This window comes from Astatotilapia calliptera, chromosome 1 (assembly GCF_900246225.1).
Source record: "Astatotilapia calliptera chromosome 1, fAstCal1.2, whole genome shotgun sequence".
Classification (NCBI taxonomy): Eukaryota; Metazoa; Chordata; class Actinopteri; order Cichliformes; family Cichlidae; genus Astatotilapia; species Astatotilapia calliptera.
The window spans coordinates 38095978-38123501 of record NC_039302.1 but is presented as its reverse complement, the minus strand read 5'-3'; the positions used below and the strand labels follow the sequence as shown (position 1 = coordinate 38123501).

The window sequence follows — 27524 nt, the reverse complement described above, 5'->3', positions numbered from 1 at the left end:
CGTTTGATTACTTTTTGTTCTGTTATCTTCAGCCGTAACGCCCCCCTGCTGTCCCTCTGAAAGCCCCCTCCTCTCCCCGGGAGAGCCCCTGTGACCCCCCCGTCTCCTTCCAGTGAGTGAGAAAGAGAGAGCCTTCGGCGATGACGTAATCGGGAGGGTGTGTTTACCGTCTGTTTCTGTGTTTGTAAATAAAATGTAACTAAATTGCGACTCATTAACACAATGGGTTAGTTTGGCTCGCTCTCACCACCCTGCGCTCTGATTGGCTGCGCCCGCGCTTCGCTCCTCTCCGATTGGACGCTGTTTGGCTGCCAGGCGGAGGGAGGAGGGAGGGGTTGGGTGTTGCCTCGGTGTGCGAGCTTCATTCCAGTGTTGAGCTCTCTTCTGAACCGTCGCTTCGTCCTTCTGCTGCTCCTCTTGCTGTGCCTCTCTGCGCCGAACAGACCGAGTCCCGGAGCATCATGGGAGTGGAAGGCTGCACCAAATGCATCAAATACCTGCTCTTCTTCTTCAACTTCATCTTCTGGGTGAGCGCGCTCGCGTGTGTCTGTGTGTGTCCCCTAGCTGCTGGACATCGTCACGTCCCCCACCCATTTACCGCGAGGCCTGCTCCGGGACGCGCGCGCGCACATTGTCGGCAGCAGGGGCTCGCGGTGGGGAAATCACCGTCAGCGCGGGAGTCGTGGGGGAGTCGTGCGCGCGCTCTGCTTACGTAACCACATTGTACCTCCGAGGCAAAGTGTGGGTGCTGTGCGCCGACGTGCACAGGTGGGGACAGATCAGGTGTGTGACCGCGGGCGATGTTCACTGCTCGGTTTGTGTGGCAGGAAAAGTCGGAGCTGGAAGTTTGGTGTGTTTGGTGTGCGGCTTTGTGTGGATTACATCCTCCTGTATGCGTGCGTGCGTGCGTGTGTGGGTAGGATGGGTGGGTGGAGGGGTTTCCACTGGATGAGTCAAAGCCTGTTGGGTAATGGATGGTGGAAACATTTGTGGGCAGTTTGTCATCTCCTCCTCCTCCCCCTGCTGCTGCTCATGGTTTCTTCTCTCTGCTCTGTGGAAAGTCCAGGAGTGCCGAGCTGCAGTCCTGGAAAGCTGAACAGAAAGTCAGACGATCCCTGTTTTACATCCTTACTAAAAGTGAAAGTGAAGCAACCCTCCATAGCAAACAGAGGCTCTGCACCATTTCATGGGCGGAGTCCACACGCCACCACAGAGGAGTCTGAGCCGTCCCACCGGGAGCGTCTCCAGAGCAAGAAGCGAGTTTTTAAACCAGAAATAAATCCAGCATCATCCTTTGGCATCATAAAGAAGGCGGGGCTCTTCCTCGGCTTCTGCCGTTTCTCGCAGGTATCAGTGATGGCCACTCCCAGCTCGCTCTTTGTCAGCGAGCGGCGTTGTTGCCTTTTACCCCCAAACATCTCCTAAAGCTGACCGAGGCGCTCTTAGTGTCAAACCACATGAGCAGCAGCAGGCAGGTAGCCGCTCTCCAAACACAGCACCAGCCTCTGAAGCGGGTTCGGCACAGCCAGGCTCTGTTTGTGTGAGCCGGGTTAAGAAAACCTCAATCCCGCGATGGTCGTTGGTGCTTTGTGTCATCGGTCGAGCGCTGAAGGCTCTAAATCTTTATTGGCAGGAAAATCTGTGACACTAACAAAACTACAGTTAAAAGTCCAAACTTTAACCCTCCTTCACTTTTACCACAGCTGTCCAGTGGGCCAAATTAGAGTGTTTGCCTGGCCAATTCTGGCCCCTGGACCTTATGTTTGACACTCCTTTGATGGCCGACCTGCAGCTGTTATATGATGATAAACTTACTTAGAAATCAGCGGCTTTATCATCACCGTCGGTTAGGTCGTTGGATAAGCTGTTGTCATAGAAACAGTTTTATTTTCACATGTTTACACAGCTATTTTCTTATCAGCTGTTTACGGTAAACAAACGCGTATGTGAGCAAGTGTGGAACCTTTTATCCCGTTACAGTGTAACAGTGTTTGTAATTTCTAAAACCTTTTAGATATTTAGGCAAAAATTAGATTTTATTGTTTTAAAAAAGTCGCGTCGAGTCCTGGAATCAATGCAGCTGATGATCTCCTCGTGACCCCCACCACCTCCACCTCATGTTTTATGTTTGTTCTCACTAAAACGCCGCGCTCAGGCGACCCTTAGTTGCCCTTTGACGAGCTTCAAGACTTTAATAAATGTCTGATAAATAAAAGAATAAAGTGACTGAAGCCTCTGCTGTGTGTCACACTGCTGGGATAATTCTCCACGTTTAGCTCGGGTCTGCTTTGTCGCTCGATTTCAGCCGCTTTAATAGAAGTCACAGGAAGTGTTGTACACGCTTCTCAGGAAGCTGCAGAGTTAAAAATGTGTGAACTTTTACATGAAAGTGCTGATCAGTGTTAGTGGAGCTGAGGAAGCAGCTGCAGCTCAGCAGCCTGTGAGCTTCCACCGCTCTCACACATCTGGCGTGTCCACGCTCCAGCGCTAACAGGAAGTCTGCGCCTTTTAAAGTGCTCCTGCAATGGAAACGTCTGAAACAACGGGCTTACCCCGAAGTTCTCCGTGTGCAGTCGTCACCTCGAAGCATGACAGTGTGTGTTTGCACGCCATTTACACACACACACACACACACACACACACACACACACACACACACACACACACAGTGTCTCAGACGGGGTCTCTGGATTTAATGTCTCCCCCAGGAAAATGTTGGAAAATGTCATCTTTCCTGTTTTGTCCGATAAACAGTCCATGTGTGGACGAGTAGAAGCCTGAACATATTCAACCAAGCGTGCGGCTGCTTCATTATCTTATCAGCTCCTCTAATCATCAAGCGCCATGCAGCGGCTGAACTCTAACAGATGTGTTTAAAGGGGATTTCCACGGGCTGTGAATATAATTAGCAAGAAATGAGTAAAAACACAGGTGATGATGATGGTGGTGGTGGTGGTGGTGATGATGGTGGTGGGGGTGTCGATGAATGATGCAGGGTCATCCTGTCTGGAGCCCGGCCCACAATAGCCCCTGATTCTGACTGAAAGGCCCGACTCGCAGGGCCACAGCCGAGCAGTCAGCTGTGCGCCGGGGAGAAGAAGAACGCCGTTTCTGTTCCAGCAGCTCACCTGTAAAACCCTCCTGCTGCCTTTTCATCAGAGTTGTTGGCTGCAGCCTCTTTCTGTCAGTGTGGCTCAGAGCTCTCGCTGTCAAGGAGAGACAGCGAGAGCTCTGAGAAAGGAAAAAGTCAAGGATCAGCTCGACCCCACAGCCTGCGCAGCGGCGTGATGGTCCGAAGCCGACCCGGCCGCTTCCTTTAGTTTGTGCGCATGAAATAAACGTTCTCATGCTGAGCACAAATCAGTTTGACTTGTTCTGATCAGCTGGGCAGCCTGCTGCAGCTCTTATCTTCATAGTCACATTTTATTTGGTCTGCCACGCCCTCTTTCAAACCCGGCGGCTGGCGAGCAGCTGTGTTAATGATTCTCACACCTTCAGACTTTCAGGTAGAAACGATCAAACCTGAATCATGATTCTGTTTTTTCCTGCCTGCTCCAGAAACCCTGTTTCTCTTTGTGCTTGAATGAGTCTTTTATCCCTTTTGGTCTGTGAGCGTCACAGCAGCTGCTGGTTTCTCGTTATGTTTCTCGTGAACAGTCAGTTTGGTCGGTCGGGTGTCTCTGCTCGCGTGCTCGCGGCTCGTTTAGCGGGAGGTTGCATTTTTAGGTCTCCACGTGGGAAACGGCCAAATGCTGCCCAGAAATATCAGAGAGTAGCTCACCAACGAGTACCACACACGCGTGAGCGCCGCGACGTGCGCTACAGTCCACGGGGAGCGAGGAGGCGTGCAGCAGATGGTCAGAGCGCCGCGTTTAAGGACACACACACGTTACCAAACCTTCTTACTTTCACCGTGTGCCGCAGCTGCTCGTACAAAGTGTGTGCGCAGCACTGAGGCATACCACTCCATCGTAGCGGCGCACCCTGAACTTTGACCTTCTGAGGAAAAGTGTAGCCGGAGCAGAGGAATGTGGGACCGACTGATAGGAAAATACGAGCGCGTGAAGCTGGACTGAAGAGACAGCCCGGCGGGCGTTTCTGGACTCGGCCTTAGCGTTCTGTTTGCCGCCATGTTTTCAGGCGCCAGAAGCGACCTCGTTTGGATGACAGGGCGGCGTGCTGAGTTAGCACAGATACCTGCTCATTAGCGCTGAGCAACTTCCAAATGAAGCGCTTGATCTTCCCTCAGGTTCTCGGACACTCTGTTAGTGCAGCTGACCTCGCAGCAGCTGGAAGTGAGCAGGACGCCATTTTGGTTAAAAAAGCGAGAGAAATCAAAGACGTCTGAGTTTGTGTGTGCAGTGCTCAGGCAGCCGGGTCACGGTAGCACGAAGAGCGTGGGAAAGAAGCCAACTGGGCTTTGAGTTTGAAGGTGTTTGAGCTCGTAAGATGTCCCAGTTTCACTTTTCTCCCCTTTGACTAAACGTAGTCTTTAAAAGTAAAGATTGTTTCTCCATTAATCGAACTTTAAACGGTTCTTCAGGGGTAAACAGTTAAACTCTGGGTTTAATCGTGACTCCTTTTTTAATCCTCAGTTACTGGTTTTAAGGCGGGGACGAACAAACGTGTGAAATAAACCGACCGGAGAACATCTGGATCATCGCTGAAACGAAATGAAAACAATAAAAACAGTCAAACCAAAGTAACGCCGTGACTTGCTGCGTCAAACAGGATGTGGGGGTGGGGGTGGTTTGGAAAGGAGCCGCATATCCCGACCCCCACCCTTCCTCCAACCCACCCCCAGCATGCCCGACATTCTGCCTCGCGCTTGTGCGGCGGGCAGAAATAGACAGCGGTGGGAGGGAAACTCGAGCTGAAGTGCGAGGACTTGGGCGGAGCAGCCGTGTTTTCTCTGCCTGTGAACTACGAGCTGAGCAGCAGCTATGATGGATGCAGATTCCAGTTATCCTGAAGTGGCGGCGTGGTACAAAACGCACGTGGATGCTTTTAGTGACAAGACTTCTTCTTCTTGTCCCGCTGACCCGTCCTCTTCCGGCTCCCCGTCAGGTCCCGGCATTCCCCTGAAATAGGAGAGCACCCACCATGACGCCACAGACCACACCCGGCTTCTTAAATATCCCGATACCTGCCGCGCTTCCTTTGTGTCTGGTGATGGGTCACAGCAGTCTGGCACATCTGCTCACATCTGCTTTTACACAGTGTAATAAACTGGAACCGTGTGGCTGGAGCTGGTGTGGGAGTCTGTTGCCATCACACATGTGCATGATGATGATGATGATGATGACGAAGGTTTCATTAAATGTTAATGACATGAAATGAAAACAAAGCTTTTATAAAGTGTTATAGGTTCATAAAATCTAAAGCCAGGTCATTTTAGTCCATTGGTAGCTGGTTGCTAGGTAACATGGCATCATGTCTGATATAGATCAGATCTTCAGAGGTCTAAGGTGTACCTGTGTGCCAGGTGTGCTTGGTTGACTGAACCGAGGTTTGGGGGCATTATCATAAAGCTGCGTCAACACAGGAAGTGACCAGAGAAAGTCGATGATGTCAGACAACTGCGGGTGAAAAAAAATGGAAGCAAAGTGGGCGGGTCCTAAGATTAACTTCCCACTACTTCGAGGTGAATGAGCCCCGCCCCTCCCTGAGCCTGGTTCTGCTGCAGGTTTCTTCCCACTGTCACCAAGCTGTCGCTCAAACGGGATGTCTGCCCGCCGGGTTTCTCAAACTGGAGTCGTCTTCACCGACGAGCTCGAGTCCCAGCTGATTTCCTGTGAGACGAAACCGTCGTCATTAACGCCTTTAATTGTTTTTGGACAACAAAGAGCATCAGGATCCTCCGGCAGCAGCTGTGAGTCACTCTGGGTTTGATCAAACTGTGATGGGATTAGTCAAACACAGGCGAGCCATTTCGTAATCCCAGCAGGCCAACTGGCCAGAGCACCAAACCAGTAACGGTTCGCCAGTCGCTGCCTTTTATTGTCCTTCAGCGCTGATGGCATTTGACATTTAAGAAAAGCTACGAATCCGTTTGTGCACAAGTTTAAGGAAACGAATAAAGAACCAAACAAATGTTGATAAGTGCTGTCCATAAAGACCTCGCCACAGTGGGTCTTCCCACAGTGGGATGGAGGCGTGTAGACCACTCAGCTTGTTCACTGATACTGGAACAGCCCGGAGCAGTCGGTGTTCATGTCTGACCACCAGCTACAGGTGGGTGGAGTCTGGGTGGTGTAACTCGGCGCTGGAGTAAGCGAGCTGCACATCATCGTGCGCCTGCAAACCTGAGCCTTTCTAGCCTGTCAGGAGTCTCCCAGCACATTTCACCACATGTGATTCCTGCAGTGCATATTTGGGTGTTGTTGAATTATGCAGCTAAAATAATGAAGATGTTATTCTTTGCAACAACGTGGAGCAAGTATGCAAGAGGAGAAGCCGTGATTGTGGCTCTGCAGCTGCTGTGAAGGCCTGTTTGTGTAAACGAGCGAGAGTTCCAGCGAGAGCACTTTAACCCACAGACCGGTCACCAGTGATAACATCAACGATATCGCCTCATAAATACAAATTAAAATGTAAATGAATAACCGTCGGTCATTTCCATATTCCTCCAGGTCAGCCTGGAGGAGCTGCTGCAGGTAAGAGCTCAGAGTCGGCTGTGTTTGTGATCATGTAGGTGTCGCCTCCGAGTCCAGCTCCAGGCTTCATTTATGTAACGCATCTGGTTCAGCTCCAGTGATACTGACACAGCCTGCATCACTTAGTGATATTACTGTAGTTACCTGCAATGTAAAGCACCTTAACGTGACTGTTGTCGTGCTTTGATGCTGTATAAATAAAGTTAAGCTGAATGTAGAGTCAGACACGCTCCCCACGTTCAACGGTAACCTGCAGACCGATGAAGTCTGGCTGATCTGCTCACAGAGTCCAAATCTGCTCGTTTCAGAGCTTCAAACAGGAAGAATCTGTTTAAGCAAACTTTGATCTTTGGAAGGAAGTCCGACTGGATCATTTATTTATTATGAAGTACGGTTGAGTCAGTGCTCCGCAGCTAACATTTTATCTGTCCCACGAAGTGTTTTTCCTGGCAGAGCTCCTGCAGTGTCTGCACAATGGGACCAACAGGAAGTGGAATGTCTCAGCAGGACTGGCTGAAATTACATATTTTATAAAAGCCTCCAATCTGCTATTAGAATAATGTTTTTTTTCTCTAAACAATTGTGTAGCGTGATAGAGAGGAGAAGGCGGCTCGGCTCTGCTCAGTGAAAGTGAGGCCTGAGCTCGTTTTTGAAACAGGAAAGAGTTTCTTCTGCTGATGAGACTCGGACTCCAAAAAGCAAACGACTTACTGAGCTGTGACGTTTGCATTCTCTTTGATTTTAGTGCTCGGTGAGCATCGAGCTGCAAACCTCTACCTTCAACCTGTCCTGAAATGATCCCATAATCATGGTTCACGTGCTCACCAGCACCTGGTCGAGCTGGTTCCAACCCTGTTGTTTTGTTGTTTGAGGTCAACTAACGGGAAATGTTGAGCATTAGGTGAATTTTGTCTGTTTATGAAATATGTGTAGAAGATGAGGGTTCATCGTATACGTGTCCAAAGGAAGTTCTCCAGTTAATGAGGAATGAAATGAATGTGATCCAAATATCGGCCACAGCTCATCATCCCAGCAAAGCAAGACAGGAATAAAAAAAGGAGCTTGAGGGGCTCAAAGAGTTGGGTGTTCGTCCTGTAATCGGAAGGTTGCTGGTTCGATCCCCGGCTCGGACAGTCTCAGTCGTTGTGTCCTCGGGCAACACACTTCCCTACCGCCTACTGGTGTTGGCCAGAGGGGCCGATGGCGCGATATGGCAGCCTCGCCTCTGTCAGTCTGCCCCAGGGCAGCTGTGGCTACAACTGTAGCTGCCTCCACCCGTGTGTGAATGTGAGAGTGGAATTGTAAAGCGCTTTGAGGGCCCTGAAAAGCGCTATATAAATGCAATCTGTTGTTGTTGTTGTTAATAATAATAAATATAAGACGAGTGCAGGTGTGGTCATGATTTTCTGTCTGTCCAGTAAGTGATGAAGGCAGAATTGATTAATAGACCACATCCATCCACCACAGCTGCAGTCGGAGGATGAGCTCTGCGTCAGCTGGTGGAGGAATCCTCACAGCGTTGATTCAAACGGCTACAATGAGGAAATCAATCAGCGACCAATACGGACGCATCCCGGCCGCAGACGCGTCGCTTCTCAGTAACGTGTCGGGGATTACGCCGCTTCCCTCCGTTCACGTCCCTGTCGACCTGAAAGTGACGAAGCTTGGTGCAGTCACAGTGGGAGGGTGTCCACGTCTCACCGCCACGCTCCGTGAAACACGTCCACTCGGTGTGCTCCCTTTGAGCCGCATCCAGCTCGTTGAGACTCCACATTATGGTGCATTTAGCTCACGTTCCGCATGACGATCGCTGGAACTGCCCGTCGCCTCGCCAAGAGTATAAAGCTGCGTTCGTACTTTTAAATGACAAAGGTAGTAAACACCTTAAAAGGTTACTTGGCAACAAGAGGCGGGACTGTTGGTCAAACTAACTAACGACTGCAGGAGTCAGAATTTAAGAAAGACGTCCTGAGCAGTCAGAGTCCTCTGTGCTCTCCCGGCTCTGCTCGGTGATAAATGATCAATGAAAATCTGCTGCGCTTCAAAAGGGGCGGGACTTATGACACAATCCGTGTTTACCTGGACGCATGGACTCAAAGCCTGACTGGAATAAAAATGCTTTGTGTAAACGTGCCAAGAATCTGTTCCTCCAATCAGGAGTTAGATCATCAGTTTGACAGGTGTGCGTTATGTCAGCCTCACGGGGACGCGTGGCGATCTAGTCTGAAGACGTGAACATGGCTGCTGAAGGGTTTCCCTGATCCAGCTTTAAATGTGTGGAGGCGAGCCCGCCTACGCGTGGCGTGGTTTATTCTGGGCGAGGCTTGAATTGCGCTTTTCTTCGACCCTGTCAGAGGCCGCGTCGTGAGCAGAGCAGGACTTTCTGGATCCTGTTCAGTCTGGAACCTGAAGCCTGCTCCTGTTCTCCGTTTATCTTTACCTGATCTCTGTCTGGTGTCTCTGGCGGACATGTTTTTGTTTTCTCCCTCACTTCCTGGATAAGTGATGGGGTCAGACGTGCAGAAGTGATGGTTTTTGTAACCTAGCAACAAGCACTTGTGACACTGCGATGAGGATGCGGTGGGTGCGTCCAGTGACTCTCATCAATATGCGTAACTTTTTCCACATTCGGAGCGTCTGCTGTCTTTGCAAACGTCACACCGACAGTTTCCACGAAACAGTAAATGAGTCGAACAGCTGCTCGACATCTAAAAACGGCTGTAAGATGTGAACGTTCTGCACATTTTCACTCCCGTGTTGTGAAAGATGAGGACACATCACCATCAGAAAAGGAACAGCAGCGGAAAAATGAAGTTACGAATCCGACCGCCGTCTCCCATCTGATTTTAAACAAACTTCAGTCAGGTTTCTGACGCTGAAACGAATAAACGCTCCGTAACGAGGGCGTGCTCGTACCCTCAGACCACCCTCGCTCACTTCTGTTGCTGACCCGTTATGTAAACCGGTCTTGTTGGTGGGGTTGCTGCTGTCGGGGGTAAAGAGTTAAGTGCTTCTTAGGAAACAGCTCAGAGACCGTTTAGCCTCCCTGAGTCATGCTCCAAGTGCGTGTGTCGTGGTGTTGATCTGGTTGCTAGGCAGCAGCATGCTGTAGAGCTGGAATGGACCTCGATAATGGAGGAGGAGGAAGATGGGGGTTGTTTTGGTTTCAGTGAAGCTTGAGTTTAAAATGGAGATGATGAGCGTCATTTTTCAGCTTCACAGCTTCAGCAGATTGGTCTTATTGTCCTCGTGTAGATCACAGCTGCGTTTATAGAAATCAGGACTTGATCTTTTTGGATGAATTTGGAGATTACATCAGTCCAACATACTGTCATGGATACAGGAAGGAAACCAGTCATTGAACTTTCCTCCTCACTCTGACTTTACTCTGACGGCGCTTCTTCCTGCAGTCGTCTTTGTCTGTGTGTGTGTTTAATTTGAAATGGAAATGTGTGTTTTGCCTCTGAGGCAGCAGCTGCCGCTGCAGCGGCACACGCTGCAGCGGCTGCTGCTGCCGGCTTGTTGTTATCAGGCCCTCACAGAGATTTCCTCTGACTGGGGGAACGTGTCGCTTCAGATCGGTTGCAGATGTGTGGACTTGTTTCTCAGACCGATGGTGGAGTGTACACCAGAAGGTGATGGGCTGAATGAAGATGCGTTCAACTTTTCTCTGTTTTTGATGGTTCAGTTTCTCTGAGGAGCCTCATTTGAGCCTCATATCTACAGTCTGTGTTTTACCTGCAACAGGTGGGGGTAAGTCACGCCCCCTAAGTAGACTACTGTGGATTTTACACCCCTGAAAGAATTAGTTAGAGTGGATGCTGTGTTGAGAACTTTCAGTGCTTCACCTGCAGTCAGACAGGAAGTGAAGCCATTACTTTACTTGTTGCTCTTCCACCCTGATTTGTGCAGCTGTGTGAGTTTGGTGTTTCAGTGTGGATGCATACAAACAGCTTTCATGTGGATGACTACATGTGCCGTGTTCTGCGTTGCAGCTTACTGGAGGTGTAATCCTGGGAGTGGCCCTGTGGTTGAGACACGACCCCAAGATCTCCACCCTGCTGGGTCTCGAATATGATGGAAACCACGCCCCCAGCACCTTCTACATCAGTACGTACTCATCTGTGTCTGCTTCATGTCACGTGTGTGCTCACCACGTTATGCTCCTGTCTGTTTATGAATCTTTTATTTGTCCAGGTAAAATCTCACTGCCCTGGTTCATGGCAGCAAAGGTCAAAACAGTTAAAAACAAATCAGCGGACTTTCCTGCCGTCGTTCATTGTTAGATATTCTCAGCCCGCAGATATGAAAGCAGAAGGATTCATTTAGTGCTACAATCATAGGATGTATGTGAAACATTAGCTCGGTGCAGGTGTGATTCGCACCGATCTGAACCAGGATGCACCTGGTTGTGTAGCATGCAGCTAGACATTGGAGCTGAAAAACATCCCGTGTGAACTACAGATGCTAGCTAGCAACGAGCCTTGAGATGAAGGATAATTCTCCGTATTCTTCCTCCTGTATTTACTTTTGCTGCTCCCACCCCAGACACATGGTAACTGGACCGATTCTTATAAAGCGCTTTTCTACTCTCAAAGTGCTCTATACAACACCCAGTCACACCAGCACTGACTCTAAACTGAGTGCTGTCTAACCACATTCACACTCCGCTGGACGCATCAGAGAGCAACTTGGGGTCGATACTTGGCATGCAGACTGGAAGAGCCAGGGATCGAACCCCCGATCAGTAGGTGACCAGCTACCTCCTGAGCTACATCCACCTCCTCCACACATCAGGTGAAGCTAGCAAACCGCTAGCAGCTTCAGCCACCTATCTGTCAAAGAGGCCACGCCCCTAATAATGCAAACTTTAATACAATTTAAACAGGTGAGTTATAGAAGTCATGAGGAAGGAAATGATCCACAGAGACCAAACAGTTTGTTTCAGGCTGTAAACATGTTTATGGGGACTGACTCGCTGCTGCCCCTGCTGGTTAGGACTGTCCTCTGTGAGCACCTGCTCACCTGGTCAGTTTTGTGCCAGTTTTATTGAGCTCATGATTAAATATATTAGTGAGTGAAGCCTTCATGTCCCTAACACTTAGTTTATACCTATTTATTAGGCACTATCAAAGTTTAACGTTGTTATTTTAACATTAATAATGAATCAATCGTGCATCTGCCTCACAGACTGAAGTAGTTCCACTTATCAGGGCATAAATAGTTTATGTGGATCTATCAGAGAAACACATCAGCTCGCTGCGATGAAAGCTCACCGTTGTCCTCCTCGCTCTTATTAAAGCTGAGATGAAATCGAATGGGTTTAAAACTTTGGACCAAAGCCGTGCAACAGATGTTCTGAAGAACGTCCAGATGTTCTGAAGAACGTCCAGATGAGGTTGTAGCGTGGTAGGAGGGGCCTGGGTTTGAACGCCGGTGGGGTCCCGCTGTGTGGAGTTCTCCATGTGCTTCCAAAGATTCCTGGATCAACTCCTGTGGTTCTTTCTTGGACCAAGAACCAACAAAGGAACCTGACCAGAACTTTAAATCCTCCCGACACACGACTAAAACATCCTCGTCCTCCAAATGTTCGGCTTCTTTAATTGCAGTCGTGGATTTTTGCAGCTCAGTTTTCTCTGACTGAAATCATGAATCTGGACCGCATGGCTTCTAAGCCTTCTCACATGTTTCTGAGGCTGCTGCTGTGAGTTTAAGTCACCGGAAATAAAAACACTGAGTTCTGAACTCTGAGTGGCCACCACGCCTTGTAGATGAGAGAGAGGCTGCTGCAGAGCAGCAATGGCAAAGGCTCGACGCGCTGCAGCGCGGCGATGACGGTATCGTGTCGAGCGTCAGCTGGGAACGGGCTCAGGAAACGCTGGACAGTTGGAGGATGGAAAAAGTTGATATGATGAATGTTATTTCCTGCTGAGTCGCACAGATTCAGGGTTTGACGTGCCTGATCTGTGAAGCCAGAGCATGTCGATCCCGCCTGCAGCTGCTGCAGTAATGGAGGGGGGAGGGGTTCTTGGCCCACTGCAGGCCTCTTTGTACCAATCAATCATGGTTTGAATACCACAGGGAGAGGCAGAGTGTTGCTGCTCACCATGATGTGCATCACTTTATGGACACGGCTTTCCGTTCTCTAATGGCTGCAGGAAAATGCTCACGCAGCGAAAGCCAGACTGGTTTTTGAACATCCCAGTGAGTCCAGTGCAGAGAGGCGGGCCCATTCGTGCTGTGCAGTTCTGTCACAAACACACAGTATGGAAGCTACTCCTGTTGGTGGAGCATTCAGAGCCCACTTTTTAAGCTGCTTCAGCTTCCCTGCAGTTGCTGCTGTTTCCTCTGCAAGCTGCTTTGCAACCCAACAGCTCCTCCTTTTCATTGTAACTTAGTCAGTGTGGTCATCCAGAGGAGGAGGCCAGGTGTGTGCTGGCGCAGGTATCATGGCCGGTCCTGGGGCCGTGCTGCCGTCTGACAGAACCATCAGAGGACGACACGAATAGGTTTTGTAACGGCGCCATGTTGCAACTCGGGTGGAACGTGGGATTCGTAGCATGAATGCGGTTGTCATGTGACAGTCAGGTGGAAGTGAAGCTGAACGCTCTCAACTTCTCGTGGTATTCATGACTTGTAGGTCAGAGGCTGTTTTGAGAGCTCAGCCCGCCGCGCCCAAACCAACAGCTACTTGTGATCAGCGCTGATGGAGCGCACACAGGCCGTCACGTGATCCCGTTTAAAAACGGCTGTGACGAGATCCGAGTCGTTCCCCCGTCTGTGAGTCATCTGCAGGGAGTAGAGAGATGAAAACTGGCATTACAGGAAAAGCAGAACTGGTGTGATTTAGCAAAGTAAAAGTGAGGAAGCGTCTCGCAGGGAAAATAAAGGCGTGGCTGTTTGGACGGCGCCGTCGGGCTGCGGTTGTTAAAGGGGAAAAGCTTCGCTCATTAGAGAGGATCCACTCAGGGACTTTCTCTGCAGCGGCCTCGATGATTGCACCCTCGCATTACATAAAGCCTCCCTCTCATTCCCGAGGAGGGGAGGAAAAAACACTGTCGGGATAGGAAAAAATTCCTCACTCGCTCCTGCTCCTCCTCCTCAGTGACCCCACCCCTCCTCCCCCGTCCTCTGCGAGAGTTTCTTCTCCTTTGCTTGCTCCTGCTTTCCGTCCCCATCTGGTTGTGTTTAGCGTTCAACTCAACTTATTTTTCCGCGGCTCGATCTTTCCCCTACATCTGTTTCTCTCCTTTCTCCCGGCGCTCACAGACACGGTGACCCTCCTCTCGCCTTTCTACACGATTAAACACATGCACACACTTTAAACTGTGTTCTGAAGCAGCGGCAGACGCCGGAATAGTCGCCTTGAAATGTGCTCATGATTCTAAAAATGAGTTTCTCTTGAATTCTGGAGAAACGAATGTTGCTCAAACCCGATTTCTCATTTCCTCCACTGCCGTACTGCAGATTTCTCAGTGATGAGGAGTCAGGGGTTTGGTTTCCTGCAGGTTTGGTAATCTTTTGTTGCACAGTTAGTAAGAATTTTATCTGACCGTACAAATGCCTTTTTTAAAAATCAGGCTTACTGGAAAGAATAAAGAAGTGTAACCTGATGAGTCAGACGTAGATTCATTTTGTAAACCTTGCACTGGATCGTCCCCAACAGCTCTTCTGTCTTTGTCACGAAGTGGAACGTTGAGAATTTTATTTTGAAATGACTTCCTGTCACGTACTTCCTGTTCCAGTGGTAGATGTTCCAATTAGACATAAAGTTTCTGATAGTGTTTTTTCTACTCTTGGATCTGAATGATGTCACAGAAACGGGATAGAAGCCACACCCTTTTTTCTTTGTGAGTTGTAGCCAATTAAAAGAAAGTTGTCTCAAAGAGGGAGGAGCTAAAATGGCGTGTTGTGGAGGATGAGCTGAGGCCCAGTGTCAGAGGATTATTTTGAATATTTCAAACTGTTAATCATGCAAAGCTGCTCTGTAAGAGTCCAAGAGTAAGAGCGTGGATCAGAATAATTCCTCTTTGCATAAGTCGTCTTTGAGAGCTCAGCTGCTGCTGATGGAAAGTTAGCATGGCGCTCGCTCGGAGCTCTGGAGCGAGGCGTTAATGGCGCTGTGACGCACATGTAGAAGAACGGTATGAATATGCTTCAGTTCAAGAGTAAGCTACTTACCTACTCTTAGTTCATCTGCGAGGCCCGTGTATGATGTAATAATCATTATAATGACAGTGTGAGTGAATGCTGTTAGCGGCAGAGGCTCGTGGCGAACGTTCGGTCAGGGACGGCTGAAGTTTTGGTCTGAACTTCTCTCTCACGGACTCCATCGTGAGCTTTGAAGCTCTCGCAGATCTTCACACCTTGATTGTCATTCAGCACAAACGTCCTCGGTCTCTGCGACTCTTACAAGACACTGATGTGGAAGATGAAAGCCCTCTGTGAGTACTGCAGTCTCACAGAAACCAGGCGTGTACACGATAAAAGACCTGTCGACAGGTGACTCTGACGTACTCTGATTACATCCTGTGGAAACAGATGCCTGATGACAGTCGCGCAGATAGATCGTTTGTTTATATCGAAAGTTTTAAATTATGACTCGGAACCAAATATTCTCCTTTATCTTAAACATAACATTTCATATTTGCAATAAACTTTATGAATTTAAAAATGCTGAATGTGTAGGGCGGGGCCTAGTTGAGCTGTACCCAGGTAAATGTGGAGAGCATTTCCTGAAATGCACCTTTTTCACAGTAAAAGCCTCTAAACCCTCTTTTTTTAAAATCTCCAGTAAATGTCTGAGGACACTGGGGCTTCAGGAAGTTCTCGTGCTCTCAGATCACTTGACTCCACTCAGTTTCCTGTTCAGCAGCAAGTCACTCACACAGCGACCCCTCCAGCACCCAGAGGAGTAAACTGAGCCCCCTGGTTTCACGTTGACTCCCACAAGAGTTGAAATGACACCGACGTGTCAGGAAGTCCCAAAGAGTCCCGGCCCTCGGCCACATTCACGGGAGGGACCAAAATGGAGCAGTGGTAAATATTCCGATACGTGGGGAATTCGTTTACTGAAAACCTCCCCTGACAACAGCCTGCGTCACATCCACTAACTTTGCTCTGTAGTTTTATTTTTAGTGCCTTTCTGGGTTCGTGCTCAAAGGTACAAAAATGGTGCATCATGAACTGGGAATAAAGAAATGAAACCACCACCGGGTTAGTCATGTGACTGCGTCACTGTGGCTAGTTCTTATTAGAGAGCATCCAACCTTTGCAGGTGGATCTGCAGGAGACTCGTCGCTCTGATGCAGAAACCTCCAGATTAAACGTTCCCGGGAACGCACATCCAAAGACGTGCAGATTTATTTATGGAAACTCGCTGATGCCCACGCATCACGTCATCGCTGTTTAAAAAGGATTTTAAAAACGTTTGTCATTTCTGTTCTTGGGAATACAGAAGTTTTCTTAAATGACACGAAATCAAATATTACATCAGAAATTCCCCTTTTGGCTTTTTGTTCTACTTCCTTTTCCAACCAAAGAAACCACATCTGCTTATCGCAGCTGTTTGTGTAATTTTGGTTTCACTGAGTGAGTGAAGGCGCTGCCTGCAGCTGGTTAATGCAGTCACAGATTTTAAAATGCCGTCGACTGTCATAGACTCTTGAAGACTGGCTTCAGTAACCCTTGACGCTCTCCTGAGGCTGCTTATAGACCAGAACGACTGGCTGTGCTTCAGGAGTGAGCGAGGGTGCTCTCTGCAGATACCCCGAGAAAAACGCACAAACTGCTCTAATGGTCGCCAAAGCACGACTTTATTGATGCATGCTGAGGATTCACAATTTGTCATTGAGGTCGTCTTTATGGGGGAAAGGGTTCAGGCAGGAAGTGTGGGCACCGCCATGTCTGCGTTTCTAGCATCAACCTTGAAGTTCCACCTTAAAGGTCTTTATCGCTTGTTCCATTGTGGATTCAGGGTTTCCTCCCGAGGCTGGACCACTGTATTAACAATAGCTGTAATAAAAGAAAAAAGTAACAGGAAGCAGCAGAAGGGAAGGTTTCCACCATACGATGAACAATCCCCAGATGACTTCACACATGGGTAAAATATTTGGAGGTTGGGTTACAAAGGCTTGATCGTCAGAGGGAAATTCCGAGGTTATTTTCAGCAGCGAGCAGAGAAACAAACGGACGACGGCGGAAGCAGCGACTCTGTGCTCATCAGAAAAGACAAATGATAATAAATCTAAGGCTAACCCACAGAGAGCCGGGTGGAGGCAGATCTCCACCCACCACCACCAAGTCCTGCTCACAGGGGAGAAGCCGGTCGTGCCGCTGTAATCAGACTGAGGCAGAGGCAAAGAGCAGAGCTTACAGGCTCTACTGACAGACAGTGACTGTAAGGGTGACGTCTGTGGACTCACAAAGGTACCGTCTGTTTTCTGGACGGTTGAATCAAAGTTGTTGGAGCAGACGAAGTAAAGGTTTCCAGGAGAAGTCTGTGGGGGGACTTCAGACTAGGAGAGGAACCCATCAGTCTGAAAGTGGAACCACGGTTACATTTTTAACTGGATGAAGGAACGAAACAAATGTAAAGGAACCAAAGTCCTGAAGCTCCAAAAGGCCAACACCCTGAGACAGCGTCCACAGGCTGTTCTGGTTCTGGACCAGGGCTGCCACAGCTGTGTGAAAACCACCCGGGGGATTAATAAAGTTTTATTTAATCTAATAACTTTAATCTCAGCCAAACCGATTTACTCACGAACAAATAAAACCCTAAAAAAAGCCCAACAATAACATTTTTAGGTTGTCTAAGTGACTTATATATCACGTTTAACCTGAGTAGCGAAAGACGGCGGTGATCTGAAAACGATTTGTTGGGAGTTTGCGGTTCTCGGGCGCCTTCAGTGACCCTCGAGCTCCCGGTTAGCTGTCGAGCTGGTGGGTAGCAGACGTCTCCGAAAACGTCGAAGCACTTTTGCAAATATGCGGTGTCTTGATAAACGAGCAGATATTTGATGTTTACACAGCTACTTTCTCGCCTGAAAATATGTCAAAAGCTTATTTTGTGACCCAGAAAGATTAATAAGAGTAATTTTAAAACTAACTCGCTGCTGCCATTGTTGGAAACGGGAATTGGCTGGGCCGCGCTATGAATCCTGGGATATGGAAAGGGTCACGAAGGTTTTACACCAGACCCATCCTTCAAATCTGGGGAACGGATTGGGAGGAGTCTTTGAATTTGGACAGTCTTCGTCGTGTCGCTGTGACGTAATCAGCCTACAAATGCGGCCTCCGAAGGATGCGGCTCCTGAATTTGGACACAGCTACGATGCCGGAGGTTGCTTCTTCTTCTTCTTCGGGGTTTAACGGCAGCTGGCATCCTCGTAGATGCAGTGCTGCCATCTTCTGTTTCAGTCCTTTATTACACTCTTACAACCTACTTATTCCTGCGTCTTTCAGGATCTTACAAAGCTTCAAGTGACGCGTCGACTATTAAATTAGGCGTCGACGATTTTGATAGTCGCCGTAACCGTGGCAGCCCTATACTGGACGTGGTTTGGTTATGAAACATGGACCAGAAAACTGATACTATGCAAATTATGCAGGAAACCGGCCCCCACCACAGACTCAAACACTGCAAACCTCTTCAACCACCTGCGCAAGAATCACATGACAGAGTATACAGAGAGTTTATGGATGAGAAGCAAAAAGAGCCGTCGGGTGCTAAAAAATAAACCTCAGACTGCAGCACGCCGTGTAATAAACACTCACTAAGAGAACGGCGGCCGTTTGCATCGGTCAAAACACTCGACTCCAGCTACACGACGCGCAGCTGGAAACACTTCACGCCAGTCGAGCTGCCCGAGATTCACAGAATTTACAGAAAATGCATTATTGTGGGATTTATATCATTATCGGGATGAGAAATGTCTGTCGGGATATGAGCGTTTGGTCATATCGCACAGCCCTAGTGTCGGGTTTGGCTTTCACACTCTGACCAGCCGTGAGTCATTCCTGTGGGATTAGAGACAGCGGTCCCTCTTTGGCGGGCTCCACGTCCTTCCGTTGGTCCAGGTTCTGGTTCTGCTCGGCATAGTGGCTCAACAACCACCTCTCCACCTGCTGCAGCTCGCAGAGGTGGTGGAGTCTGTCCAAGATGGCCGAATGACGCCGAGGATAGCGGCGATCTCATTGGCAAGGAAGGAGTGGAGCTGGGAGCGAGGGGCCTGTACAGATGCAGTTTTATATTTTCTCCAGACAAATAAAAACGAGAAACCACGGATTCTTCCTGCGGACGTTTGTCTGTAACATCTGAGAAGATCTCGGCACAAAGCCGAGGATCTCACATTCCATCAGCTCCTCTTCCTACGGAGCAGCTGAAGGATGGAGCAGAGAGGCTGTAATGGAAGCAAAGCCATAAGAGGATTAAATAAGGAGAGACAGGAAGAGACATTTAAGTAAATGCATGGTTGAGAGCATAATTCTGAATGAGAGAAAGCATTACGCAGAGAGGACGGACTGATGGCCGAGCGCCAGGAGAGCGAGGGATGAAGAGCGGCAAACCGCCAGGAGTTTGACACCGGAGAGCCGTAATGGAAGAGATGGAGGGAGCACTTGCCAAGATATCGATTTATAAATTACCCGCAGTTTTGTGGCTCCGAGCTTAAAAAAAAAGAAAGAGGGGGGGGGTAGAGCAGCAGTTAGTGGTCCAATAATTCAATAATGTGTGAGCTGACAAGCAGGAAGGAGGCGGGGTGAACCTCCCAAATAAAAGCATCCGAGTTGAGCGTGCGTGTTATTTTAATAAAGAAGGAGACGACTGAAACTAAACTCAAAGGAAATTTTTGAAGCTCAGATAATTATTCAGAAATTTTCTCTTTTTTTACATTTTAGTTCAGAGTTTTGTTTTTTATTATTTATCTTTGATGCCATTAACTGTAAGGTGGGTCTAAATGTGGCGCTCCATCATCTACGTACAGTCTGTGGGTTCCACAGCTGTTGAGAATAAACATTAATGTAGTTCTTTAGGCTTTTATTGTGAAAAGCAGCGTTGTGCGTGTTTATAAAGGCAAGCTGTTGCCGCGGCCGTCATCTTGAACTTTGCTGTCACTGATTTATCGGCCTTTCTTTCTTGCTGTCGCCCGTGATGGCGACACCGCCGTCCCCGCTGCGGCGGTCTCGCTCAGTGTTTGATTACATTTGCCGGGACGACAATTTGGAATCTGTTTGGGTTCGACTTCCTGTTTGTGTCCGAAGCTGCTCCGAGGGTCTGTCGTCTCTTCTTCTTCTTTGTGTTTATTCTGAGCTGAATGGTGTCAAATGTATTTGTTGGCCTTAAAGCGTGAAAGTGAGAATCTGCAGGAAATAAGAAGATTTGTGCGTCTCCAGATTTTTCCAGTGAAATTGCTCCTGTGAACTGGGATCATGCTGTTCTTTAGTACGAGCTTTAACATGTTGATTCTAACATGCAGACTTTCTCTGATGCTGTAAAAACTTCACTGATAACAGACACGCTCACAGACTGGAGCTCGTTCACGCTTTTGTTCCCATCGTCCGTCTTTACCAGGAATTCTGTGGAAGCTTTAGGAAAAGTCTGTTTGGTGCCCCGATGATGGATCCGTGTGACATTACAGAGCTGCAGCTTTGTGTTAGAAACCGAGAAAAGTGTGAACATAACAGGAACATGACTCACCACCCTGGCATGAAAACAAAAGTGCGCCATCTGCTGTCCGCCACGCGTCACTACACGTGTTATAAAATGAGATGTTGTGAGTCTGTGGTCCAGGATGACTTCCACCCCTCTCGTAACGACCATCCGTCTGTGCTTCTGTCTAGGTGTCCACATTCTGATCGCGGTCGGCGCGGTGATGATGGTGGTCGGCTTCCTCGGCTGTTACGGCGCCATCCAGGAGTCGCAGTGCCTGCTGGGAACTGTGAGTCACGCTGAAGCTTCCCTGTGGACTTTCACACCTGCTAATAGTTTTAATGTTTCTTTGTGTGAGACGGTGCACGAATAACGATGTGAAAAGATGCCTCGCACCAGGTTTAGCTCCTGACTCATTTCCATCTGCAGGCCCACACAGCACGAAATAAACTGTAAGATATCAGGACACATGCTCAAGCATCCAGGCAAGGAAATCCCAAAAAGTTGAATCTGGACATTTTCAGAGAAAAAACGCTACGCAAGCATTTAGGAATTCAAATCCCTTCCTTATTCTCAGACTTGTTTAAAGTAATAAAAACAGATTTAGAGCGATGCACAGTCCTGCCTCCGTCTCTCCTGTGTCGCATCGAGAGTATAGAACGAATGTGTTACCGAGACTTTTATACCTTTTTCAGATGCTGCCTGTAAACATTCCCAACTGTACATTTGATAATTTAGATAAACTTTTTTCCAAATTGATACGGCGAGGCAAACGTCCAAGGATCAAGTTTCAAACATTAAAACTGTCAAACTGCAGGGGGGGGGTCGGCTGTTCTACGAGACTCCTGACTGTACGGGATTGGTCTGAAACTCGGTGGCTAAACACTGAGAAGACAATATGTGAAAGATCACTGGACTCCCTGCTTTTTTTCTAACTTGTGCGTACGGGGAACGGACGAGGCTCACACTAAAGATTTGGCGCAGAATCAAACAAACGTTTGGTCTTCCAAAAGAAATTTCAATGTTATCAAGCCTCTCCTCCCTGCAGGGTTTTTCTCCTACTGTGGAAGACTTCAGAGCAGGTCAAATAACAGGCGTCATAAACTTCGTCATGTTGTGAGGACCTGAGCTCATTTGAACAGCTGAGACGTCGGCTTCAGCTTCCTTCTTCGGACTGTTTTAGATTTTTTGACAAAACATAAAGACTGGAGGCAAGTTTGGAGCCCTCAGCCATCGAGGAAATATCTCTAAAATATTTCAAAGTAATTCCTCCCCAAAGCTGATCAGTCATTTCTATAACTCATTTATGAGTTTCAATACAAGTGCAACTTTGGATATTAAGGCAAGGTGGGAAGCGGAGACTGGCACTCAAGTCTCAGAGCACACCTGGGAAGAGGTGTTCAGTGAGGCCCAAGTCTCCTCTGAGACTCGGGCCTCACCGAACACCTCTTCCCATCTGGTGACTAATTCTGGGCTGTGGAGAGAATTTAAATGGAAGGTGGTCATGAGATATTTTAGACCCCCAGACATCGTTGCTAAAATGAACCAACTCCCGACACTTGTTGGTGAAATTGTGGTACTCACTTAGCAACCCACTCACACATATCCTGGCCGTGTCCAAACATTAGCTCAGTTTGGAATAAAGCTCACTACAGTTTCCCAACAACCATTAACAAAGGACCAACAGTTAGTGAGTCTTACCAACAGCAAAACAAAGTCTCTCGTAAGAATCTTGCTCACAGCAGCACTAAAGTGTATCACCATTAAATCATGACCGGCCTTCATGTAATATGTGGATTGATAAAGTAAGATTGATCAGATGGAGGGAATAACATCTGCTCTGTGGATGCAGAGAGGCTTGTTCAGTGAGCGATGGCCCATACATGCTTATTGTTTCAATAATCCAGCAGAGGTTCACTTTTTACTGCTGCTAAGATCGTCTTATTTAATATTATCTGAAGTTTGTGCTTCTACGTTGCCTGCGTCTGTTCAACTTGTGAACATTGACAAGTGTAAGTTGCAAGGTTGTAAATTATAATAAAAAAGTTATAATAAACGCAGCAGCTGCACGGTTACCTGCACGTGTTCTCTGAGTCGGAGCTCAGGTAGAAGGACGCTCGCGCTCACCTGCTGTGTTTCTGGCCCGTCCTGCAGTTCTTCGCCTGCCTCGTCATCCTGTTCGCCTGTGAGGTTGCAGCTGGCATCTGGGGCTACATGAACAGGGACACGGTGAGTGTGCACGCTGACACTGCAGGTTAAATCGGGCATGCCGCTCTCTGATCGGGAAGCGTTTGGTCCTGGTTGACACCTGGGATTAAACATGCTTCATATAATCAGCAACCACAGACTGTACTGAGGATATGACCCAAAATTCATATCTCGATATTCTTTACCTTGTGTGAGTTATTAGTCATTAGTGTGCTTCTGTCACCAGGCAACAACTAATAACTTTATTTAAACTTTTGCAGGTTACAAAGGAGATGAAAATCTTCTACGACAACGCCTACGACAGCGCAGTTAACAGCAATATGCAGGAAAAGAACAATGCCGCCACCCTTGTCCTGAAGGCCTTCCATGAGACGGTACAACGCAGATATATAACAAAATGATCATGTGAATATTTTCTTATAAAGTAAAGGTTTTTCTGAGGCGTCCTGAACCTCGTCACCTTAAAGTACAGCAAACACTGAGAACACGGTGCATGAAAAGCGGCAGAGCTGAGATAATCACACGCATGCTTTGAAGGTCACGTACAACTTGGACGTGTTGAATTTGGGAATAAAAGTTGGGAATACCAGGTGAGCTGACTTTGGAATTAGCAGAAACTAAACTCCAAATCAGAGAGATGCAGGTAGACGTCGGGTTGCACCACGCCCTCTGTTGGAGCGTCTCGTCTGTCACCGCGTTTTCACAAGAGGGTGGAGCCCTGAGTTATCGGCTAATGCTAGCTAACACGAGACCCTCACTAAGACGAACCTGCTAATCACAAACATTAAGTCCGAATCTTCAAACTTCACTCAGCAAACCGGAGCTCCGCCCTCTGTGACGGCCTGTTAGGACACTGACCTCACAGCAGTCGTGTTTTTGGTCACATGATGTCATTAAAAATGCTCCAACAGCACAAACACGGTGCAGTTAGCTGAGGTGCAGCTAGCAGCTACACCTAGCGGCTACATCCACCTGTCTGTCAAAGAGGCCACGCCCCTAATAATGCAAACTTTAAACCTTAATAGGATTTAAACAGGTGAGTTATAGAAACATCCTCCCCTGTACAGGAAACGATCCACAGAGACCAAACGGTTTGTGTAACAGGTTGTAAACATGTTTGTTTCTGCTGTAAAGTTGTAACACGGGAGTCTGCGGCCCCTTTTCCTAGAGTACCTACTCGGACTGACTTGGCACAGTTTGCCACGTTTTCCAGGGTTTTCCGTTAAAAACCAGGTAGTCTTTTAGTACCTGCTGGGGTTCTAAGTGATCCAGACAGGTACTAAAATGTGATGTCGTCAGACCGCACGCAACCGATTGGCTGGTCAGTAGCGTCACTCGACGAGTCACGAGAGCGTCTCGTTCACAAAAATCAAAACTGCCATTTTTGAAACTCGGCTGCAAAACAACGCCGTGATCCCCCGAGTGTGACGAACACCCACAGACCGAGCAGCAGGTAAATATTAGCTTCGATGTCCACCTTTGTTGGAACGTTCAGATGCGCCGACGCTTTGCTATGACGAAAGGCGTGCAAACAAGGTACTACTGGGTTATAATGGAAAACCAGTCGACCCGAGTAGGTCAAATGGAAAAGGGGCTTATGGGGACGGACTCATTGCTGCCTCTGCTGGACATTAGAGGAACTGCAGTTGTGGTGCTTGTTTGTCGGAGGTTTCCAGGTCTTTACTGTGTTGTCTTTGTGTTTCAGCTGAGCTGCTGCGGTAAAGGCACAGGCACTAACCTCCTTACACAGCTCACAGACATAACTGGAATTACCAATATTTGCCCCAGTAATACATTCACGGTAAGTACAATCATTTATTTCAGTGGTTTAATCTTTGCTCGCATGCTTCTGGCTCACGGGGAGAACAAGCAGGACCATCATTTAGCTCTCTGCAGAAATCATGAAGTTAGTCAAAAAAGCTCCATAAACTTTGCTGTGAGACATTTTCTCTCTGCTGTATACTTGCACCAGGCAAACGCAGGGGGCGGGGTCATTCATGTTTGTGTCCTGTCTCACCATCAGGAACACGAGCCTCTCGGCACGACTCGGTGCATTGATAGCGTTGGCGGGTTCTCCTGTGCTGCTGTAAAATAATCTGCTCTTGGTAACCTGACGCAGTCACGGGGGGCTGTTCCACTTCCTGTTAAACCGTGGTATCGAAAGTAGTTGCAGTTCACCCGAGAGCACAGCAGGGGGCGCTTTTAGTCCACTGAACAGAAGTGAATGGAGCTAGACTGAGATAAAAACGTATATTTAAGTTTCAGTTAAATGAATGGAAGTGGTTGAGGCTGTGCAGCTGCTCTCCACAAACCGAGAACATTTCACTTCAAAGTAAAAGTCACATCTTTTGAGACTTTTACTTTGAAGGTACATTGTCTCCATTTTCAGTTTGTGTCACATGTTTTTTTTACCACATAGCCAGCAGTGTAAGTAAAGACTTGCCAGACAAAAGATTTAGAGAACATCGAGACAGCAAAAGCCTCAGAGTCCAAAGATCTGCAGGAGGCTGTTCTGTATGCAGCCTGCAGCTTCACACGAGGCTTAACTCCACTTGTTGGCAGCGTTACTGAAGTGACCCGAGGTCGGTGCAGAGCTGCGCGGCTGCCAGAACACAGAAGTGTTTAAAAGAAGCACTTTTTACTTTGTCTGTTGCTGATTTCTGTGAGAGGAAACTCATCAGGAGGAGGTGGGGCCTAACGCGCTGAACACGTGGACACAGCAGGAAGCTAAAGTAGCGTTAGCATGAATAAATGAAAGCAGTGTTACAGAATAAATGAGCTGAAATATTAATGACTGATAAATAAATGAGTGTGTGTGAGCTGAGGTGGCTGTAAGAGAGAAGCTCACAGATGATGTGTGATCAGCTGTCTCTATGGCAACGTTCACTCTGCAGGCGAAAGCGCATCAAATCCGGCGTTTTTGACCCTCTGCGACCCACATGACAGCGTGAACGGCACAAATCCAATATTTTTAAATCCGATCTGGGTCACTTTCGTATGTGGTGCTGAATCCAATACATATCTGATGTTTCAGGAAGCGACTGCTGTTTGATTGTCATGTCACATTAAATCCGCCTTTTACGTCACTGACACAAGACAGACTCCGATTATCAGCGCCGGAGAAGACATCGTGAACACTTCCTGTCCATCCAGTACAACTGTTGGGAACAACGTTGGAGAAACGTGAACATTTTATTTGTTCTGTATAATCTGCAGATTCTGACAGAAATCTGCAGCTTTCCTCTAAAACAGCAACAAGGATCATTATTAGGCCAAATGTAGAAAACACAATAACTTTATAACTTAACATAAAGTCCGAAGTCTTTACATTAAGGCCATCAGTCACACATACTGTTGCTCTGGGTGTAAACAGAGCGCGTTGTGTGTGACGTCTTCTTTTGCGCATGCGGCGCTTTGAGCGTTCACACTAGAGCGCGTTTGCTGTCGCATTTTGTTTGTAGTGTGAACGAGCAGACAAAAAAATCGGATTTGATCAAATAATTTGAATTGAGCATCAAGACCTGCAGAGTGAACGTAGCCTGAGACTGGTCCACAAACAGGAAGTGAAATTCCTAAACATTAAAACAATAAAGTTTTTCCTCCATCTATCCAAAACTTAAAATAAAAGATTCCTCAAATGAAATCGTGGTTTAAGAGAATAAAGAAATGCCGACACGTGGTGTTTGTAAAAATGTGAAGCAGCAGGAGAGCAGGATGCATTCTCTCTGATCTCCAGTAGGTGGCGTGTTTGAATGTTTTGTTTTTGCTTTGCAGAGCTGCCACGACAGAATCAACGAGCTGTTCCACGATAAGATTTACCTGATCGGCATCGCCGCGCTGGTGGTCGCCGTTATTATGGTGAGAACATGAACATCACACAGTGCTGCTGCTCGTAAATGTGCTGAAGGCTGAGGGGCAGCTTCGATTGTTTCTGTTTCATGCATACAGTGTGTGTACGAGTAACAGAGAGGATACGTCCTCATACAGTCATCCTCAGCCACGTAGAAGCCCCACCCACTTGCTCTTTAAACCTCCTGTGTGAGGGGCTGCCAATCAGAAGGTTGACTGAAAAAGGGAGGAGCTGAAAAAAGAAGCTTATTTTAGATGAACTGAGCTCAGTGTAAAGTAAAGATTATTACAAACTGTGAATCCACGGCTGCAAATATGAAGCTAGAAATGAGTGGGATAGACCCCCTTGAAGATGAAGGTGACCCCTGACCTTTCCTCAAGCACCATTGGCCCTTTTTAGCTCATGAGCATGAAAAATCGTATTTTATTGGGTAGTCTTTTGGTTTTTGTGGCTGTATGTAGGACAGCACTGAAGTCTGTGAAACGCAGAGAAAACCGAGTCTTTCCTGGTGCGTTAGTGAAGCTGATGCGCTGCTGCTCCCTCGGTCAAAGACGACCATCCCACCTTCTCGTGTCAAAAAGAGTCTCAGTGATAATCAGGAGGCGTTAAGGCGGCGCGAGCGCATGAATGCTGTCGCCGAGTGGAAATCGTAGATGCTGTAATGATGTAATGTTGTGACGCAGCCCTGACAGCTTCCTCTTCTTCCTCAGATCTTCGAGATGATCTTCAGCATGGTGTTGTGCTGCGGGATCCGCAACAGCCCCGTGTACTAAAGGGCCGGGGCTCCGGCCAATGAACGAGGAGAGGACGACCTCGCCCTCTCCTTCGTTTGTTTGTTTTTTTTTATAACCAGGAAATGCCACATGTATTGCTTGCTGGATTTTAGTCAGCTGTTAAAGACAATATCCTGTTTTTCTTACACTGTCAAAGATCATTTTTTATTGTTATTTTGTTAGTCACAGATGCTGTTATGCATATTAGAGCAGTGTTTAATGTAGATATGCTGTCACACACGGTCCAGGTGCTGTAATCTGATTAGTTTACTGCTGTCCTGCCTACGTCCACGCTCTCATATCGGCCTTTTCTGGATGTTATCCCCACGTTTTCTGTATAAACTGTATATAAATATATGTGGACAGTGCTTCATGTCTGCCTGAGCATG

At 47.8% G+C, this 27524-nt stretch overlaps 1 protein-coding gene and 1 long non-coding RNA gene across 2 annotated transcripts; one reads left to right on the top strand and one right to left on the bottom strand.

The window, feature by feature from the left end:
- The first annotated feature begins 333 nt into the window (after positions 1 to 333).
- On the top strand, positions 334 to 27524 carry LOC113027647 (CD81 antigen-like). The gene is made up of 8 exons (XM_026177308.1): positions 334 to 527; positions 10652 to 10766; positions 20496 to 20593; positions 22459 to 22533; positions 22773 to 22886; positions 24218 to 24313; positions 26287 to 26370; positions 27073 to 27524. The coding sequence occupies exons 1-8, from the start codon at positions 462 to 464 to the stop codon at positions 27133 to 27135; spliced, it is 711 nt and encodes a 236-aa protein (XP_026033093.1). The 5' UTR covers positions 334 to 461; the 3' UTR covers positions 27136 to 27524.
- On the bottom strand, positions 11595 to 22490 carry LOC113027670 (uncharacterized). The gene is made up of 2 exons (XR_003273116.1): positions 22432 to 22490; positions 11595 to 16670 (listed from the first exon to the last, which is right to left on the bottom strand). It is a non-coding gene; the product is annotated as an uncharacterized LOC113027670 (long non-coding RNA).

What these genes read in the sequence shown, in the direction of transcription:
- LOC113027647 (XM_026177308.1), top strand. Translation starts at nt 462, where the DNA reads ATGGGAGTGGAAGGCTGCACCAAATGCATCAAATACCTGCTCTTCTTC. An exon ending in GCCCCAGTAATACATTCACG is followed by an intron (nt 24,314 to 26,286) that starts GTAAGTACAATC and finishes TTTGCTTTGCAG; the next exon opens with AGCTGCCACGACAGAATCAA. An exon ending in TGGTGGTCGCCGTTATTATG is followed by an intron (nt 26,371 to 27,072) that starts GTGAGAACATGA and finishes CTTCTTCCTCAG; the next exon opens with ATCTTCGAGATGATCTTCAG.